At 32.3% G+C, this 22,797-nt stretch overlaps 1 protein-coding gene across 1 annotated transcript in view; it reads left to right on the forward strand.

The window, feature by feature from the left end:
- The first annotated feature begins 4,310 nt into the window (after window positions 1-4,310).
- The window catches only part of hwt (SH2 domain-containing adapter heavyweight), a 35,466-nt gene continuing 16,979 nt past the window's right edge, over window positions 4,311-22,797 (forward strand). The window contains exons 1-3 of the mRNA XM_077443319.1: window positions 4,311-4,346; window positions 11,122-11,220; window positions 17,437-17,593. Of these exons, the coding sequence (XP_077299445.1) occupies window positions 4,311-4,346; window positions 11,122-11,220; window positions 17,437-17,593 (292 nt within the window). The remainder of the gene's footprint in view (window positions 4,347-11,121; window positions 11,221-17,436; window positions 17,594-22,797) is intronic.

A 22,797-nucleotide genomic window follows, 5' to 3' on the forward strand; every position in this document is an offset into this window, starting at 1 on the left:
GACCGTTATCGTACACCCGTCGCATTGGAGCGATCTGTAATGACGAGTGTATATTGATTGTAACAATAAAATAAAATAAAATAAAGTGAGTATAATATTTATTTAAACATTAGTTTGGACCATTGTGGCATTACAGGAAGAACCAAATGCGCCACAATGGCCTCCATATGAAAATAAGAGAGAAAAATAAAAATCATTTAGTTGTATGTATGTTTCAATTTTTAATGTATAAAAAATAGTAAAAATATAATAAAATGCCAATATATGTATATATATGTATATGAATCTTGCTCTGGAAAACAGTGCATATGACGTATACGTGGGCTTGTTCAATCATAAATGAATGCTTTGAAAATTTTTCCGTTATTAATTTTCCTGTGATTTTCTGAGCTGTGTGCACATTGCGATTCTTCATAAACTCGTCATCACAGTGCGTATATATTGTAATATGGGTACGAACGTTTATAAAAAATTGCATGCAGTGTACGTGTATAATCGCTGCACCGACAGGATAAATGGTTATGCGGGGGACTCAGACTGGTCGGCCAGAGGCTCAACGGTTTATTTATGGATACGGAGCACGCAGCCTCCCGGCCAGGGGTCGTAAATCACGGAGCGCGAGCCGCACGCGTAACCCCTGGCCCTGTACGGATTCAATCGACGCACTTACCAAAGCGAATCGTTAATTTTGCACGAATATCGAGAAACACTTACGCACTTTACTTACTTAGTTCATCGTTTTTGGTACATTCGGTAGATAAAATCCAACTGATAAATTCGATAGTGGAGCTTTTACAGATATGTATGTACGTTCGATCGGTTCGTTTTACTGAAGGGCTTTTTATATGTGAATTTAAGTTCGATTTGAAAAGAAAAAATTGAAAATTCTATCAATTAACATACACTTTGCAGCATTTGCAGCATCCACTTCCAGAAAATTTGCATCATTTTAAATTCAGCGAAATTCGAGATTGCCGAAAGGTTGAGATTTTGCGAGAAAATGGGTAAGGTTGCCAATTTGTTGGAACCATTTTTAATAATAATAATTTGACGCTTTCGTTTCTAAATTACATATGTAGATATCTACATATATATATATATATATATATATATATATATATATATATATATATAAATTAAATGTTTGATTGTCTGTTTGTCTGTCTGTCTGTCTAGTATAGGCTCCTAAACCACTCAACCGATTGCGATGGAACTTTCAGGATTTGTTGTATGCATATTCGGGAAGCTTACTGTGAAAAAAAACTTCTTAATAATAATATTCGAAATAATGAATTTACCGACGCGAAAGTTTGAAGCGCCATTGTGTAGTCAAAGAAATGTGTTCGTTGGTAACCACGTTACCAGTTCAATCACCCATCATTTGAAACGGGAACGGGAACGGGAATTGCATGCGTTATTGTGGCATTGCAACGCATGCCGGGTTCAGCTAGTATCAAAATAAAAATAATGTTAATAAAAATCACATTATTGGAAAGTCTTACAAAAAGTCACTTAAAGTATATAATAGGTAGATCAATAAAAAATTTTTTATACCGCAGTGGCATTATGGAGTGACCCAATGCGCCATTGTGGCCAAACATATTATGTGGTAACAGAAGTATTATATAAGGCAAATACAAATATCAATTAACATCAACAGAGATACACGTATAGTCAAATTTGCAGCATTTTATACAAATCTGCGAAATGTGAAACGCTGAAAATCAAAATTTGCGAGAAATGTTTTAATGGGAATCAGATAAAATGGCAAACTCCGATAGAAAACGATAGTCACAAATCCAAAGTCCGGCCAGCAGAAACTATGAGGATTTGAACCCGAGACCACTTTGTTCAAAGCATTATATTTTGCTGGTTAAATTAAATTAATTCGACATAGCGAAAATGGTTAAGTCGTAATTAAAAACTTGCGAAAACTATGTCAAAAATTGCGACTATTATTCTTACTTGTAGAAAATGGTTTCGAATCGCTACCGCATTAAATGCATAAGAGGGAAGTTGTTTGTTTGGTCACGCATACTATATACATATACGGGGTGGACATTTATAACGAGCGACATTCACATATTTTGCATGAGAATTTTTTTGCCTTCCATGTTTTTGAGCAATTTTCCTGAAAATTAAGCGTGTAAGAATCGCGTTTTGTAACACGTACATACGTCTGTACGTATACACGTATAAATATATTCAGCATATTAGATTTTGAGAGTAACGAGAATTCTAAAAATACGGACGACGAACGGGATGACGTCAAGTGCTCAGATTTATAGGGTACATTTTTTAGAGGGCGCTTAAGACGTCCCTGAGAGACGCCGAGAGATAGCTCTAAATTTTTTTTAAGACCCAGAGATAACCTCCAACGTATAACCTTATCTTTGCGAGAGCGATCATCGTCCTTTATATATATTGTGTATATAAAATATAGTTATAAAAATATACAAATATGGGTGCACGGTTGGTTACGTGATGCGAATTCGGCGGCACGCATTTGTACGCAGATTTGTGTATGTATTTTCGTATTTTGTCGCCAGAATGTAAATTCACCGGAAATTAAAAGGAAAAGTGGAACGGGCGCGTGCTGGCGAGCTTTCCCTCGTCCGCTTTGAGCTCGGGAAAGCTCTCTCGATTGTGAAATACGCCGCAGCCTCCGGTACGTCCTTTGTCGACCCCGAAAGCCTGCTTCTGCAACTGCAGCACGGCCGTACATTTATGCAGGTGCATGCGCTTGCATAGCTGCATTGACTGCAGTAACACTCCCCTTCCACCCCTTCAATGCCACTTTGTACTGTACGTATGACTTTCATCGAATCATCATAATACCGACGTACACTTAACGACTTTCATACTGTTGAGAAATAAAAAAACCAACTTAGATTTGTTTGCACTGGCTTTAAACCAGCATCCAAAATTTTTGTCGACACTTTTTCATGTGTAATATAACTTCGATACAATTTCGTTACAAATGCACATTTGTTAGTACAATCACAAGTTACTTTTAATCTAATTTTGATTTAGAATTCAATAATTCTCTTGTAGAAATATTAAACCTACTTCTATATTTTATTTTATTGTACACACATTTCTATCATAGGTGCCATGACAGGTTGCCTCAAGGCGACACCTATCGTAAATTTTGTGAACATTAGTTCTAAACATTACAATACAGTTATTATTATATATGTACAATAAAATAGCTAACTATATTCAAAGCACTCTATAAATCTATTAAGAACTTTGCCTCAATTTTACCATCGTATTTCGGCATGTAACAACAAATTTCCATATTTAGATTCAATTTCTTCCAAAAAAGCTATTTTGCTATTTTGTTTCGGATCTTAATAACCTGTTTCATTATAGCCTCAAGTGGTTGAGTAGATGCCTTTGGATAATAAATTATTTTGACGCATATTTTTAAATAAAATATTTCCAAAAAAAAAAATTTGGTAGTAAATATATGAAAAAAAAACTCTAGCCTTGGTTTACTCATTTTTGGTCACTTGGAATTGTCAAATGAGCCACTTGATGACCTGCTGGTGATATGTAGGTTGCCGATGCCTGTCCTAGAGGAACGATTTTAACAGCTTTGTAACAAAAATTAATTTGTTTAAGTGTACGAAATTTTGTTTGAATTGTAAAATTTTGTATAATAGCCACAATTAACAAATTAATTCCAATAATATTTATATAGCAAATACATTATACAGTGGTGTTGATATAAATGAATCTTTGTAAAATTTAAATATTTAAATTATCACAACAAGTCTCAAGTTAGAGTAGATGTAATTGTACGTTTATTCACAGCAAGAAAATCCATTTCTGGACCAGTTTTTTTTATTGTTTTTGGAATAATAATAATAAAAAAATTACAATTAAATAAATAATACAAAAAATTACATCTTCAGTCTAAAACGCGTGCACTTTTCAGTCGTATTAATTTTGTTATATTTAATACTGTTATGTATTACGTATAAATTACTCATTAATAGTTATCTATTTCTATACACATTCTTATATAGCCGTCTCCATTACATATGTATGTAACTAACACGATAAATTATTCAACTGAGACGTTTAAGTTACAACATGAAATGGTCAGTAAATTGTTATATACTTGGATAATATTCTTTCGGTAAAAAGTTCGACAGTCCTTTTGAATGACCGGTTGTAGGTAGGGAAGGGTGCCTCGAATGTATGTTTAATAAGGGAGTTTTCAGGTAATGTTGCCTTTATTGTTTTTTACGGCTTTTGTTGGAATAGGCCGGGCATACAGCTGAAGTTGGCAGGCCGTATCCATGGTGGAATGGGACGATGGTGGAGTATGGCAGGGGGTGAGTTTTCCGACCGGGAAATTCCTCTGGAACAGTCGGCTTTAACCACTTTGTCGTCGGGATGTTTGTGTTCGTAAGTGTTGAATAATCGTGCCGTGCTTTGGGAAACTTTGACGATAAAATTGTACCGTACGAAATGTATACGATGTGTACACCTCGCGGGATGCTGTTGTACACAAAATTGAACGTGTATTATCATCGAAATTGGTTCACAAATCACGACGAGGCCAGGGGTGATGTCGGATCAGAGATGGGGTTATAAACGCTATTTATTATGTGGAGATTACGATTTCGTGTTTGCTTTGGAAGTGTATTAAAACGTACTCCCGCCGTACATATGTATCTATACATATGGATCAAAATATTCATAGTGCGCGTATTGTATGGTTCAAGTAATGGTTTATTCAATATTTATGTACGTATTTACACTGGTGTTTGCTGAAATAATTTTACTTGATATTATAGCGAGCAATGTGAAGTAGTGTGTATACATTACACTTTAGCAAATAGCTTAATAAAATTACGTAAAGTAATATGTACATACATGTACTGAGTAATTGAATAAAAATTTGTAAGGCAGTTAATTGAAAACAAAAAGAAAATTAGTATATAAAAATAGCTATTAGATATTTGTATTTTTAAAGAAATTTATAATTTACATACATACCATAATATAAAATATACATAAATACATTATACTTAAATACAATATTTTGATTCTACTTATAGTGTAGAAAAATATCACTCTCACTCTCTATTTTTTATATGTAAATACCTATAATTTGGACTTCATTTATATATGTGAAACTACACCATATTTAGTTATTTATGGTTTACTTTGAGTCTTTTTAGATTATCTACATTCGATACTATCGAGTATCTTTCATGCCCGTCTACAATCATAGAAATGCTCACATATTGTTTTATCTCTTTGTTTGCTGCATTATATCTTTTATATTATGTAGACTCGTTATAGAAATATACCTATATGTATGTATGTATATCACACGTGCCATGTTTTGTAGTCTAAGATTTGATAAGATCTGAAATGGATTTAAAGAGTTCATACATGTTCAGCCTTTCAGAATATAATCTATACTTTATTACTGGCAAAATTCGTTAAATGAAAACAGTTTTCAACCATTTAGCTTTTTACTGAATAGACCAAAGGGATTGAGCATCACGTTAAAATTGACTTAACTTTACATAGTTTGTTATAAATAGAAATAACCGTTGCCGGAAAGGTATTCACCATAAATCATTGGAGAGATCTTTTTCCTGGACTGGACTGCCGATAAATCATTCGAAATGTTTCAATTTTGAATATGAAAAGTAACTGAGCCTATTCTTCATTATTTTTTCCATTTTTTTTATTTCCTACAAATAAAATATGATTGGTTTTAAAAGTAAAATTATATGTATCGCTTTTTTGTAAATACATAATTAGAATAAGTTGATTACAATATAAAATTGAGTATTATTATCTCATGTTAATTAATTGATGAAATGACGTTGCGGTTATTGTCAATTTAGCTTTGTTATTGTCGTTAAATTTAAATTTCGTAATTTAATTAACGTATATATATGGGATACTGATTGAAAGTACACCCTGAAATATTAATTTGGTATGAAATTACATCGTAATGCGTTTTATTTATTGCGGTATGCTTTCACGGATAATTTAATTTAAACCTGTAAATAAAAATTCAAATATAATTTAAAACTTTTTATGATATGACTTTATTTTGACAACATTATTGTACGAATATAAATCAAAACTTCCAAGGAAAAGTTTTTAATGAACTTTCTCGTGACATTTTACAAAGGAGAGTTTTGGAATAATATTCGAATCTTATTAAGTGACACTTGTAATTTACAATATTGTATTTCTACTTTATAAAGATGCCATTGTTATTTTTATTTATAGAAAACTTATTTAATTTATATGTATATAATACATATATAAAATGTGAATATTAAATACATATGCATTAGTATGGGAAGATTTAATTCATTTTAAATTAAAATTTAAAAAAATAAACAATTAAATATTTAATCGAATTAAAATGTATAATATGTAATTCAATATTTGATTTATTGGTTCTATAGCACGTCGACAGGCATTGTAACAATATACGCATTGGCATTCAACGCATCTCGTCGAAGGGGACGCTCGGAATTGTTTGGAATTCCTATTAGTTCACGTGGAGTGCCTTTGCAAATGGGGTACCTATGGCGAAGAAGTACCCTCGAAGGGTACCCCAGTACCTATCAGCCATCGTGTGGTGGATTCTGAATTATTTGTGCGTGGTATAAGCCCCAGCTAATTTAGTTTACCTGTCAACGCCGAGTTTCCCCACTATCAATTCATTATCGATGCATCGTGCGGTCTACGCTTGTACCTATGTAAAATATACGCACATGCTGATATAACGTTGATTAATTTTTCCAACCCTACACTGTTGTTCTAGAAGGGCTTTATTCTAAATAAAAAGTTCAATTCATAACGCGTCTAGGGAAAATCAGTCGGTCAGAAGTAGCCCTTGAAGATTTGTTGCCGGTGCATTTTCGCCGCATACAATGAATCATCAGAGGCCGTCCCCCTGTTTCCGAGTGTTCTGGAGCCCTTCTGGGCATTAATATTTGAGGTGTAGGAGAGTAGATTGGCTCGTCTTGCTCGCCGTTGAACAAAGGGACACGATTAAGACGTGAAAATCGTCTGCCACCGCCTTAAACGCACCCCCGTCGGCTGAGGAACGAAGGGCTTAAGGGTCGGGCAGATTTATGGGCAGGTGAAGTACAATAACCAGGTTGAAATCTCGATGGGCCGCTTAATTGTTTACTCTCTTGCAATTAAAGTTATTTGATTGTGAAGTTGCCGTGGGGGACTCTTGCGATTGATTGAATTTTATTTTTGGTATTTGTTGTTTGATTTGTTTTTCTTTGATGTTTTTTTTCGTTGAGGAAAATTTGGAATGGAATTTTCAATGTTGTTGTTTGATCGATAATGTTCCAATACGCCAACAACAGAATAATGTGAATATGAAAATGCCTTGCTTTTTATATATATTTTATCCAACTTTTTAGTATGGCCATATTGTTGAATTGGCTGTAAAAATCTAGAAAATCATAAATACATATGTACATTTTTATGGGGTGATTTACGGCTCAGGGTGCATACCTATTGTTAGGGTTGATATGGGAGGTCAATTGGATAAAAAAATAATGTAAATGTACCTTTTTTTTTTCACCGTAATTTTCTACAGTTTATATATATTTTTTTTAAATGTTTTTGAAATTTTAAAAGTACATATGTTTATATGATGGTTAAATCTCCATGGGTATGCTTTTTCTGTCATGTTTGTGCTATATATTTTTAAATCACATTTATTTCATTTCAATTTCTAAATATGTACATACATACATATGTACATATGCACATATATTATACACATATATCAACAGAAAAACTTTAATAAAAGTATGAAATAAAATTAGCCCAAGAAAAAAGAGAAAATCTATAACAGAAAATTTAATATAACTTCTACATAAATAATAAATATGTGGGTGCATATAATATGTGCGTTATTAAATTTGAAGCTTTGAGCAGCTGTTGAAAATGATCTCCATTAAAAGTTTATTATTGATATTAAAATAAAACTATAACTATATATATTAAATTACGATGCTTCAATTAATAAATTAATAAATATCTTCATACGTATGTATATTGTAACCGTGGAGGACGTGATTAAATATAACACAGATTATAATTGAGCCTATCGTCCGTGTGAATGTCACACAAAGTCATAGCAATTTATCTTCTATACCAAAACGTGTCCCAGAGCCCAAAATAACAGAATCCAGCCACGCGCGATGATGGCAATCACCGATAGGGCTCGCGATCCTGCGGTCTGCTATCCCTGGCTACATCATCATTTAAATCAAATTTAATAGTGTGGGGCGAATGCGCGCCAGGGAGGTTTAATCAAAATATATACATGTATAATATCCCTCGATAATATGCGATCGGAAATAATTCACGATGGGACATGCGATATCGAACTTTAAAATCCCCTACCTTTTTAATTTTATCTTTTTAGTGTCATCATTAATATGATTAAAATTTATTCGCCTCGAATAAATTAACTCGGACATAGATCTAGAGCGTAACTGGGTCAAGTAATTCAAACACGTTAAGGATAATTTTATCACTAAAATTACTTTACTGCCATTTTTATATATCAGATTTTTGCTAATTAAAAACTTGAAAAGGAGAAGATTTTCCACTCGGAAAATGTGTCGGAATTTTTAAAAGCTTGGCAACGGACGAAATGGCTTTCAGAGCTTTGAAAGTTTCGAGCATGCTTTACACGTAGTCCTTCGTGTCCTTCGTGGTACAGCTTGATAACGTGTCTACGATCTAATTAGTGCTGTACATCCATTTGGAACACATGCTACTTGTATCTCTGCTATATTGAATGTTATATACATATATCTAAATATTTACATATGTATTCTGTTCCAGTGCTTATCAAAATATATTATATAGAAAACAAAAAATTGCTTAGATAATACCTAAAATTCCCTTAACATATTTATTATTTTAATAAAATGAAAAATATACTGAAAATACTTTTTGGTTTTTTTGTAGATTAAGAAATTTAATTATTAAGACTGTACACAATTTACCCAAAATATAATGATCGTAGCATACATGAGATACGGGATATATTCGGCGTACATTGTCTCTTGCTAACACCGCACCGACTAGTGAGATTGCCAACATTACATTATTAAACCAATTCAATCCATAATTGGATCTCTTCGTTCGTAATTGAAAACCACCGTCACAATTCTAACATTGAGGATTAAAAAACTGAATCCGTGATTCATGGGTACTGATTTCGAATTAGAATCATTAAATTTTTCATACCATTTTAAGGTACCCTAACATAAAATCTTTTTGGAAAGTTCAAAATCGTAGATTGAAAGGTTTTCATACATGCAAGGTTTATTATTCGATCTCACAGTATATGAAAGGGGTTGCAACATGGAGTCATATAAACTTTCAAGCCGGCCAATTCGTCTAGTATATTGTTTTTGTATAGTTGAATGGCCGTTGGATAGTCGGATTATAGCTTCAGATATTCAAGCTGTGTTACACAATAGTGGCCATAGACGATTGTGTGTTCTAATTAGATAAAGGAACAGTTTGAGAGCCGCTAGTGAGCCCATTCATTAATAGTGATGGCGTTAATCGCTTAACGCCGCGCGTAACTGCCTCCACACCCAACCATTGTCTTCTAATGTTCGAATTAATGACGTTTTCGAATTTATTAAATCGAAAATTTTTATCAAAATGTTCAGTGTACTGTCTTTTATTTTGTGCATATTTTTAATTTAGTGTTTATGTAAATTTCTCGTACGAAAGTTTCGTTTGAATATGATCGAATTATCTTTTGTGCGCACGCGTTCGGTTATACGCGTGGGCTGAATTGTTATACTCTTATCCCAAATTTACTCGCACAATAGATTTTCCGAGCATTGTGAATCTATGTAGGACCTCCCGCTGTGTTCGCATGAAAATATTTACCATTCTACTATTCGCATTATACTGCGAAGGGAACCGAATTTAGAACCGACAAAGACGGTCGGTCGGCTTTCCGGCGAGATTTCCATCCGGCGACTATTGAATTTTCCGCGAAAACATCGCCGATGTATTATATTGTATTTTTCCGTATGCTTTGAAATACAATATATAAAATTTTAAATTACCCAAGTCGATTGTGTACAGTCTGAATACATTTTCAGGCTTTCAGTGATTCAATAGAGCGTGCACCCTCCTACGTTGTGCGTGCTTTGTTTAGATTCAAACCCTTTAACTGCGAATCGGCGCGTCCCTTTGCGGAAATATTTTCGGATGTATTAAAATTTACGGCGTGTGAACCCGTAAAGTTAATCGGTTAACCCGGAATTTAGCCTAAGTTGAACGAATGGTTGGAGACGATATGCGTTATTTGGCAAGCAGTGTTGAAACTTTCGAAATCGATTTTATTGGAACGTAAAATACGGCATGCTAATGAATATAATCGTATTATTGAAATAAATTGCTCTTAAATATGGATTTAATCTTGGCACATATTAATAAAGTTGTACAAATTAAATTTGATGAGAAATTAATTTCTCTGGAAAGATGAAATGCGTGTAATTTTATTTTGAGCTTCCGTAGAGATCTTATAAGGTTGGTTTAAAATTAAGATATTTAATTAAATTTCTCATCGTAAATATGTTTTTGACAATTAATATTATATGAAGGTCGTAATATGTTTTTGACGTTGTATTTTAGGTTAAATACTAAAATTGAAATGTATTTAATTAATTTGTATCCATTTTAAAATATTAAAAAAATAAACTTTTTAATATTCATAATTGAATCATTTGAATTAAAATTCAAAGGGCGGATTATTACGAGATACTTCCTTTATAAAGTTATAACATATAATGAATGTAATTTGAATGGAATTCAAAGTGTAATGCGTCACTTAAATTGACGTAAGTAAATTAATTAATTTGACGCTTCAAATAATGGCTCGAAAAGGAGATGTGGCAATGAATGATTAGTTCAGTAGGGAAATGTTGAAGGTGTGGTTTATTAAATTAGGGGAAAATTCTATCTATGTACATATGTGTCACATCTGAAATTTTGTTGCAAGTCATACACGCTAATTACATAAATTCCCGTACTAATTGGTGCATTTTAATCTTGTTTCAGTTGTGTTGGCCTGAATATTGTCAACCTATCGATCAAGTTGGAAGATCTGGACAGCGGCAGAGACGTGTCGGGCTTCCTGATACACCTCAGCAGAATCAGGTTAGCAACGGAATCCATTCAATATCGACTACAGTAAATCGTCTCGCTCTCCTCGTTATTTATTGGGTGCATTCTCCAACAATGTAATGTATTGAAAAGGCAATAAAGCACGACGTGCCAGAGAACAAATTTAAATTTAAGAGCGTCTAAAAATACATCGTAAATTAATATCGGACGAGGGGGGTTTTGCTGTGTAATAGTAAACGCCAAATTTCCGGCAGAAAGCCCTTCCGGATGGGTCTATGAGGGTTTTTAGCCGTAAATAATAAAGACCGTTAGACAAAACGGCCTCTTGTACCGAAGGTCGTAATTATAACGAGTGGACTTAAGCGATGCGAAATTAAATCACCCCCCATTGATTTTCCAATGGAGTAGGCAATTGATTTAATAATAGCTGTTTTTAAATGTGCATCGGTACAGATGGGGCGTTTTGTTTATTTGGTGAAACTTTCACTTTACAAATTTAGTCTGGAATAATTCTAATGAACAAGCTTTCGTTCTTTCTCGTCGCGCTGTGTCGAGTTAACTTTCAGACGAAAACTTTTCCGGCTCTGCATATTCTACGACGGATCCCACAAGCTAACTTCACGACCGGTGGATGAAGGCTTAAGAGGATTTCCATCCTCATCTCTCGAGACATTAAAGTTATCGTGTCTTTAAATCTTCTCTCGACTTTGCATAGTTTGCGAAACGATACATATCCGACGAAGAGCCAAAAGGACAGTCGTAGCTTTGAATTTGAATCGATTTATTTAGTTCGAAAAAAATAACTGATACGTATCGAGTTATTCAATTTCTATTTACATACCTAAATATATATATATAGTATTGCGTAAAAGCACTTTTTTAGGTACCTGTTTTAAATGTTTCATTTTTCACGTCTTTTCACTATTGAAAAATACGAAATATTTACACACTATAATGTAAGACCTGGATTTTGATTGATTACTATATTTATCAAGAATTTTCCAACACAGCTTCTATCACTTTAATTTCAAAGAATCTTTAAATAAGTGAGAAGGTGACTTACATTTTGTGTATTGGAAAGATTTAAAATGTTTATTGGAAAGATTTAAAATGTTTATTGGAAAGATTTAAATTAAATTAATATTTTCAGTATACATATCAGCTTACGAAGGTCAATTTATAAAAATAAGTATAATATACAATTCGTGGTATTTTTATAAGTGAATAATATTTAATTTCACAAATAATAATCAATTTATGAAATATATCTATTAATAAAATTAATATAGAATTAGCTGTTTTGACATAACACTAATTAAGACGTGAAAAAAGTTATATTATGATTTAAAAATTTTATTATTTTTATTGTATTACTTCTTACAAATACATACGTTTCTTATCTTTATATTATTATTAACTAATTAAATTAACATCATTTTAACGAACTTTGAAACGAATATAATATACATATATTTTAGTACAATAGGTTGACGATGGCTGAACGTGGGGTTGTATGGAATTTCAGGCATCTTTTACGGTCATTCATGGCCATTACTATCTATTTCATTTCGTCCTACCGCCCACACCACGTCCTGCAATAAATATCTTCGCCCTTGTGCATCTGCAACGTTCGGCGCATCCCTTGCATATTGTATCATAGTATCATATAAGCGAGCGTAAATACTCGAAAGAGATTCACACAATGGATGACTCGCCGCGAAAGTTACAAACCAAAATAGATGTTTTAGTATCTATGTATGTACGTGTTGTGTGCTAAGACCGGAAGGCTTGTGTAATGAGGGTAACCGGATATGGCGAACGTCAAGTCTTATCAGACTTTCAGTCTCCAGTGAAACGTATGGACATGGTAGTTTTCCTCGGTGCGAACTCAAACTGGCTCAACCCTCGTATCGGGAACAAAAGAGTTGGAAGTCACAGCGAAAGCAAAGACGAGAGGGTGGGTTTGTGCTAAAAGCAGCCTAAGGGGCGACAAAAGACCCGAGGTCTCAACGGTAAAAGCTCGGATGTGTGTGGGGCACGGAAAGCTCCCGAAGGGCGAAAATAATGGATTCGGCTAATAGGCGAACTTAGACCAGAGGAATTAATTCGAAATTCATTAACAAAATCGTCAAATATATAATATTTTGTTATTTTAAATATTATTTATATGTTGCAGTTAACGTGTTAAATTACGTCAGTAAATCTATAAGCACATACACTCGATAAATTAAGTATAGGTTTCAATTTAAGTTCAAAACATTTCATTACATATTTACTTTAAATAGACAATGTATGAATTAGCTATCCTATAATATATTAAAAAAATCAAACAATCAAAGTTAACGTATTTAATGTTTGATGTGAAAAGTACTTGATATAATTAAGAATTAATTAAAGAAAAAAATTAAAATAATTTCGCTAAAAATAGAATGGAATGAAAACAGCACAGCGTTCATTTAATATGGAATACTTCTTCATTTTAGCAGTAATGTGTTTCAATCACTTATAGCAGGATTTGTCAATAGTCAATCTCGCCATAAGTTAATGAAATTCTATGAATGCATTCGTGATTATTTTTGTTTTTGTGAAAACTTTATCTATGAGTCTATAGTTAATATGTGCATTGAATAGTAAATGTGTCTGTTTATTTTACTGTGTACATTGTAAATTAGACAATACATATATGTATTTTATGCACATCTCATCTCGTTAATTCATGAACATACTAGTTTATTCACACACTAACCAATCTGGCTAGTTATACTGTACACAATAGATAAACTGACAAATTAACAAACGAACTCGTTTGTTCATGCCCAAACTATTAGGCATGTTTAAATTCTCGATCATTTCCTCCATTTTCTATTCTCTGTCTTTTATGTATACGTACCTTGGATCAAATTGTTTTAAGAATCAGCGGAAATCGGAATTATACACAGGATTTCCAATTTTAAGTAACGTTATGTACAGGATTTCCCATTTTTAAGTAACTTTATGCACAGAATTTCCCATTTTCAAGCTAAGCTTAAAGATAACTTTTGACTTTCAGCACTTTAACTAAAACCTACATATTTCATTCGTGTATGAACAAACTAGTATGTTTATGAACGAAACGAACTATAAAAAATAAACTTACTAATGCACAAAATGATTAAATAGATGTTAACTGTTAAATAGATACCTTAACTGTTAAATAGATACCTTTCTGATGCATAAATTAATTACATAGACACTTTAACTGTAAAATATGTATGCACATATAAAGTGTGTAGAGTTTGTTTGATTTATAGTGTCAATATGTAATTATTTATATTTTTGATATTGATGTGAAATTACATATGTACATATATATATATATATATATATATATATATATATATATATATATATATATATATACATATATATATATATATATATATATATATATATATATATATATATATATATATATATATATATATGTATATATATATATATATATATATATATATATATATATATATATATATATATATATATATATATATATATATATATATATATATATATGTACATATGTAATTTCACATCAATATCAAAAATATAAATAATTACATATTGACACTATAAATCAAACAAACTCTAGTTGTGAGTTTATCGTTTTTGTATTATAGGATTCGGTTTTATCGATTGGAGACATTCGAAGGATTAAATAAACCGATCGAACCTTCAAACAATTTCTTTCAACGGGAGACATTTTACGTTTCACGAATTTGGGAGGATCGTCGTAAAAGAGAAAGGAATCGCAATAAAATCTGATATAAAACGCGAGGCTTATATTTAATTTTAGAAATTCGGTCGGGGGGAGCCGCATGCGTATAAATTTTTGGCAAAGTCGGTTATTCAGCGAAACCGAATATTTGTCAGATGATGGATTTTTTATATTCGATTTCATTGATTCTTTCCGATGCAAAAATTCGCCCCCATTCTCGAATATCTCGAGGGATAGATGGGGGGAAGCCTTGCTGTTTAATTAAATGGAAAATTCTTCAAGGGTTGAAAGGCGCTCTCGCGAAAACGTATCAAATGAATAAATAAATAATGTATCCGTCACTTGATACCGTGAATCATTTTGATTTTTGATATCGTTTTCGGTCAGTATATATATGTAAGTAAGATAAAAAGTGCTTTGATTTATTATTTTCGTTTATAATTAAACTTCATACCCTTCTCAAGCGGATTGTTTATCAATAAGGTCCAATATAATATACAGTAGATATTTTGATTGAATATTAAACATGTGCTCAAAAATTCATGAAAGTGGGTACATACTATATAAAATATTGTAAATATTAGATAAAAAAGTTGTTTTTATTTATAAACATTTAATTATAATATTAATATGTAGACATATTTTTATATTTATCATGGTAGTCATAGGCAGGTTTCCTCAAGGCGAAATTAATCGTCCAAGTTGATATGTACTATAGATGTGACAAAGAAAGGGTAGGTGGTCAATTTGGTAAGGAACCGTTTTAACAATTAAATCAGATAAATTGGCAAACTCTGATAGGAAACAATCGACTTGGAGTCACATATACCCAAGATCTGGCCAGCAACACTGCTGGGCTAGGGCTATATATATATATATATATATATATATATATATATATATATATATATATATATATATATATATATATATATATACATATGTATATATATTCGGAACAAGTATGAAAATTTGAATTTCAAGATGTTCCAAATTCGTAGGAATATTTGATTTTATCGGTATTCCTTTCATTTGTTGATCAAACTTAAATTGGAGAAATTTCTTTTCTTCTAAAAACTCCAAGATAAAAAAGCTCAATTTTAATCTTTTTTAAATTTCAATATATATATATGTATGTTTAATATGTATATGAAATGACGACTTAATTTTTGATCAGTAAATTTATCTTCAATAATTTAATTAATTTCCCAGCAGTATAATAATTTAATTAATTTAATGCTAACCACCGAGACGTTCCCGGGTTGATCTCGATTGAAGAGAATTTATTTGGAGTACTTCTTCAGTGCAGCTGGTCAGATTTGAATATTTGTGACTCCAAGTCGATCGCTTCTTTTCGAGTTTGCTAATTTATCTGATCTTATTATTAAAACGGTTCCTCATCAGATTCGCAAAACCATCTTATTTGTCACCACTATTTGAATATGATTTCAAATTAATAATCTTTTAAAATTTGTATACATACATACATATGTATGCATGTACAAATTTAATACCTTAGGTGTCGATGGTAAAATATATTTTCTATAAATATAAAAAAAATATAAATATAACTCAGTAAATATTTTTAGGTTAAATTTCATTGTGCGTATTAGATCAATGAAACTTCTTATGTCTAATTACGAACCAACATTAATATAAATACCAAAATGAACGGACCATTTAAATATAAAATACTGACCAAGTATTATAATGACTGACCTTTTGTCTATTGACCCAAATGTACTGACCGTATTTCTATTGACTCTTAGTTCTTTATATCATATTTTTTGCTTGAATATAAAATATCAAATTTAAATATAATTATTCAAAATGTAGCATCGAACGTCTGTAATCACACATTGTAATCGTCATATGTACTGACATATGCAAACAATGTCCGTTTCGCAAATAGTGGCTGTGGTCTAATTGACCGTTGCGGTCCCCTAATGGTCCCCAACCTAATCAGCGGTCCCCATCGTCGTACAGTCATACCACATACCATACCCAACCATATATTCACGAGTATGTATATCATCAAACTATTGTCTCGACAACCATCCATCGACAATGTTCTTCAGCTTAACAGACCATCCCCCGACAAAGAACGAGATTAATCACTCGCAATATCTACTATGCTAATGTATTACGCGTATTGAATTTAGTTAGTAAGTATCGTAAATTATACAGGAAAACCGTATCTACTCAACCCCATCGAACGTTTATGGTTATAATTCACACGGGAACAACGGAAATGTTATTACGTGCGATACATGGTCAATTACACAACACGTTGATTGTTAAACATCACGTGTTCACGAATAGACTACGGTAGGGTACTTTAAGTACATACATACATATATATGTACGTTTATGATGTATGAAAAACGTATGTTGGATATGAAAAATATGATCTGTATATATGTATCTGTGTGATGGGGGTGAATATCTCCCGGTCCGATCATCCCTATGAATGTACGGTATTTATTGGCTTTCAGGTGGAGTTGGTAGAGGCTTATTGCGATCCCAGGGACTCGAGACAGAACAGATTGAGTTCTGATATTGACGAATCCTTCTATCAGACGCATCCCAGCCCTCCGGAGCCTGCGCCCTCTCACCCTCCGCTCAGGGAGTACTCGCAGCCGTACACTACCGGTAAGTGATTAATCGCATTAAAATTCGAATAAAGCGCAAGGTTATTTCATTATTAATTTACCCGTGCATGGTGTATCGAACGTGTAATGGCTTGTTACTTTATTATATTTCTGCAATATTTAAATTATTTATTATGCGTGTATTTTTTTCTTTTACAACATTTTGATTTTTATATTATTTTATGAAAATGGCTTAATTTATTCTCAATACATGTGTATAATATGTATTGCGATTATTTAAATAGTTTTTTTTTTAATTTTGGTTAAGATGAATTTAAATTAAAATATTTATATAAAACACATTACTTTTACTTTTACTATTGTTCTGGTTTATTCTTAAAGATGGACTGGATGTTTGATTAATTTTTTTTTAAATTACATATAAATATTTATCAGTCATATGTAAATATAAATATTTATTTATTTATAGTTTTGTACCATTGTGGCATTACAAGAAGAACCCAATGCGTCACAATGGTCTTCATAAAACAAGAAAGAAAAAAAATAATACATATAATAAAAATAAATAAAAGGCAAAAGGAGAAAAATACGATAAAAAACAAAAGAAAAATAGTACATAAAACATAAGAAAAAAAAAAAATTACAGTATAATATATGACAAAACATCCCTGCGAGCCTATGAGCGGTTATATTTGAAAGTGGCGGAAGTCCAAATTTCAGTTCCAAAAACATTATTTCTGTTTGACGTAATTCACAAATTGTTATCACTCCGTTTAATTCGATATGTCCAAAATCTTGGAAAAGTACGATTTTTTTGGCATACTTTTTATCTTTGATTTTAAATTTATGATAAATTTAGCTGCTCCTTTGAATAACAGGTCAAAAAGGATGTTTTTTTTCGAAGGATTTTTAAAAACTTTTTTCAACGTTTTCAAGTTTTTCCTTATGATAATAGTTCAGTAAATTCTGTAAAGTCTCGAATTTCCATCCAGTTGAATTACATTTGTTTTTCTATACGAACTCATAACTAGAGCCGAAAAAAAGTAATTGAACTGCCAGTCAAAATTATATCTGATAATACGTCGACGCGAAGAATTGTAACATTTTCCTAAAATAAAACACCCCACTCTCGAATAGAGCTCATTCATCCGTTAAATCAAAATTTTTTAACGGTTTTGTCTCATTTCTCCCACTAAAGATTGAATTTTCACAAGGTTTTTCAATGGAATTCCACAGAAAAAACTTTTTACAAGATTTTATCCGCTAGATTTTTGCGACAGCACGGAACTAAATATATACATATATGTATGTACTTGTATTCTTCACAGCCTCGTAGCGTGTGACAGTTTTCCCTTTATCTATGTTCGCATTTTCATTGTTCGATATCGTTGACATGTTTTATACGCGGCTATAAAGTGACTGGAAACATCTGAGACCGTGAAAAGTCACAGTTGCGATCAGTGATTTGATACGCATGCGAATATTCCATAAAAATATTTACGATTTTGTTTGGATCGTATGTTAAAATAATCAGTAAACAAACCATATATAAATGTAAGATTTTATTGATATAATACGAATACTTTATTCGTATTTACATATTCCCGGGACCTTATTTATGTATCAATGTTTCGTGAGTCAGTAAACAATGCTCGTATATAAACTTTTATACATATATGTACGTATGTACGAATATAATACTTAACACTTTTTAAACGAGCTTTTATTTTTTTTGTGGCAATTTTTTCGATTAAAGCCGCGTAATCACCGCTATTAGTATGTCTGCCTGAAGTGAAGGGGGAAAAAAGTGGTGAAATTTCAACCGCATCGCACACAGATGTACTTTATGGGTGTGTATACGATACTGTATACTCTCGAGAAAAATTCGCCGGCTTTGTTTTCCCGAGAACTCTTGATAAAATGTCGTCGTGCGAATAATGAATGACATTTTTCTCCAGTCGTGAAAATGACAGCAACACTGCCAACCGCATATTAATGCCACCGAACTGGTGGAGATTGCTTACAATATATTTTTTACGATGGATTCAGCTGCTTTAAATTGCTTCATTGCTCATTTTTCACTCATTGTATAATAAGGGAGAGGGGACGGGGCGTATGAGACATAAAGAACGGCAATTGGCATAATATTACTTGAAAAAAATGGGACGCCTTTTATATACATACATAATATAAACACAACAGCAACTATAATATATTGTATTCATTGGAGGATTTATGTATGCATGTACTATATGTATATTATTCGATAGATTTATTATATTACTTTAATTAGTATAATAAATTCTCTTAAATATATGTACATATTTACGTCAGTATAAATATTTTCTAAACTATGAATGAAGTTATATTATCTAACATACATATATATATATATATATATACATATGTATATATATATATATATATATATATATATATATATATATACATATACATAAATGTATTTTAATGAATAAATTTTCAGATAAACTTGAAGTTAATCACTAGGTGAGCTTCTTCTTCCTCGTTTGCATATAATGCTGAGCGTCGTGATCATTGATATCATCTGGAATTCAGTGGACAAGTTGAAAGGACCATTTAAGGACGATCCTGTCAGTTATTTAATTTGGTCTGATCATCTTAAAGGGAGACTGTCTTCCCTCTATTGTTTCGGTGACTACCAGCTTCTTTAGATTCCCCAGATTCTTCCTGGAAATAATACCAAAGTAGGCATGGGTCCTTTTCCTACATGTTTTGGAGAGTCTGTAACTGCCATCTTTTTTGTGGATGGAAATGTTCGTGTGTCTTGCGGTCTATGTAAAATAGATTTTCACATGTGACAAAAAATGGCATAATATATGCTATGGCAAACAGACCTAAAATTCTTGTATTGACATAGGTTTGACAGTGATCGATAACGGTGATTCTTATATTTGAAGAAAAGTAGGAGAGACTAGTCGAAAGTTGGCGAAAAAAAAAACCCCCTATGGATTTTTCACCACAGGAGGCCAATAGCGTGCCCGTGCTGTTAGATTCAGTGTGTTTTTGTCTTAAAATGTTCCTTTCTTCTTTTTCAAGTGTCCATATCCCAGCTCTATACAATGCGATGGGGATCACCAGAGATCTCACCAGACGGATTTCCGTTCGTCTCATTATATTAGAGCGGTTTTTACATATATGTGTCAGACTGATCATCGACATCGCCGTTTTCACCATTCCTATTTTTCTGAAGGTTTCTGATTGGCATCCTCCTTATTTTAAGATCAATGTACCTAGGTAGATAAAATCGTTGACTTCCTCATAGTCTTTTAAAGCATTGGAATTTATGATGGACTCTAATCTGTCAACGAAGAGGTTCTCATTTTTTTAACATTCACTATCCGCGATGCAGTGATTATATATATACGTACATATATTTGTGTTGCACATTCAAATTCAATAAGTGGTTTTGAAATATTAATACGTGTTAAGTGATTTAAAGTTGTGGAATTCAAAATTTGAGCTTCCGATGTTTTTTTTATGGGATGTGGAAAAAACGACGGAAAATTTTATATCGGATCATTGGGTAAATATTCTGAAATACAAATTTTTGAGTAGTTATCCATTATCCATTTATATTTTGTGTATAATTTCATATTTGATTCATGGGCATTGTTTGTTTGGGTTCGGTAAAATTTTAAGCCTCTTAAATTTCAACAATGCAGTAATGAGTGGCTTTGAACATTAAAAGCTAGTGTATAATACCTACCTATAGATTTTAATATAGTGATGTATTGGTCAGTTTATTGAAGTTATGGACTAATTTATTACGAGAGCATTTTGATCCGTATTAATGAGTATTCGAAAACCGTCATGTTTATGTTCTTAAATCATTGTACATACACATGTCATATAGACATTTCGGCATCATAATTTATGTACGATTCGGTTTGAAGCTGGGGTTAGAATATTTGTCTTTGGTTAAAGAAGATATAAAAGCTTCGCCAACCTTTGATATACGCGTAGTTCATTGTGACAATCTCTCCCTTAACAGTTTTGCCCTTACGGAGCGTCAGTTTTATCAGATATGACCCTCGGAGTGCGCTTAACCCTTTCGCTTTGGTCCCCTTCGCCGGTAATCCCCATCGCCTGCTGGAAATGAATGAAAATAGTAGAAACCACTGCTAGTGCCTAGGGGTGAAGGGGTGAACGCGTCAGTTTTGGAGGGGTTTCGCTTCATATATTTAATCCGTTTTAATTTTTTTTTGCATACCTATCTACCTACCCCCGTCATGGACCTCGCGTATTATTCTCAGTGGGGGTGCTGCTGGAAAAAAAATCAGCGTTTTGTTTGCATAGAAGCCTTTTATGATGGCGTAAATCTTCACAAAGAATACTAATTACATGATCCCTCTCCTTTTTTAAATCTCCTCTACGGAATAGCCATTCCTTTTTTTTGATATCTTCGTTGAGAATTTTCCTATTCCTAGTAATCAAAATGCTATCTAGTGAAATTGGATTGAATTTGAAAGGCGTATATGCTATACATATGTACATATGTATATACTCACTATGTATGTATGTAAAATATATGTATGTATGTGTACTTACATAAGCTATTCTAGGTTTGTTCTAAAATACAATTTCATCATCGAAAGAGCAAAGGATAACTAGTATTCACCCTAATGTTAGTGATGCTGGGGGTGTTGCGATACTCGCAATACTAATTGGATTATCCGTGGCACGTAATAATGTTTGCCTTGTCCATTGCTCGGTATATATGTATAATATGTACGGTCGTTCGTTTGAAATTCGTTATTTTGTTAAACCGAAGATCGTTCTTGTTTTTACCAGTCATTAATTCAGGAGTGTGGTATTCGGGATGCTCGAAAAAAAAGGTTTATTAAAGACCCGGAAGTATTAGAACCTTTTTTTTACCCCTAATTTGGCGTCGTTAGTTTAGGCGTTCAGCGGGTTTATCTGTTAACGGGATACAATTTCTATCGCCATTAACGACTCGAAGTGTTGTTGGGAACAATAATATTACCTATTTTGTTGGTTGATTAATTTTTGCTTTATTTTTCTTCACTTACGAAGCACTATTGTCTGGGAAGTTTTACTTTGATTTCTTTCAATTAATAAGTTTTCCAGTAATAGTTAGCCTCTAGACATATGAGTTTTGGTACATTATAAAATTGTACAACACATATAAAGTACAAAAACATCGCATATTCCAGTTTATTAAATTTGCACATCATCCCTTTC

Source organism: Arctopsyche grandis, chromosome 12, assembly GCF_051622035.1.
Source record: "Arctopsyche grandis isolate Sample6627 chromosome 12, ASM5162203v2, whole genome shotgun sequence".
NCBI lineage: Eukaryota > Metazoa > Arthropoda > Insecta > Trichoptera > Hydropsychidae > Arctopsyche > Arctopsyche grandis.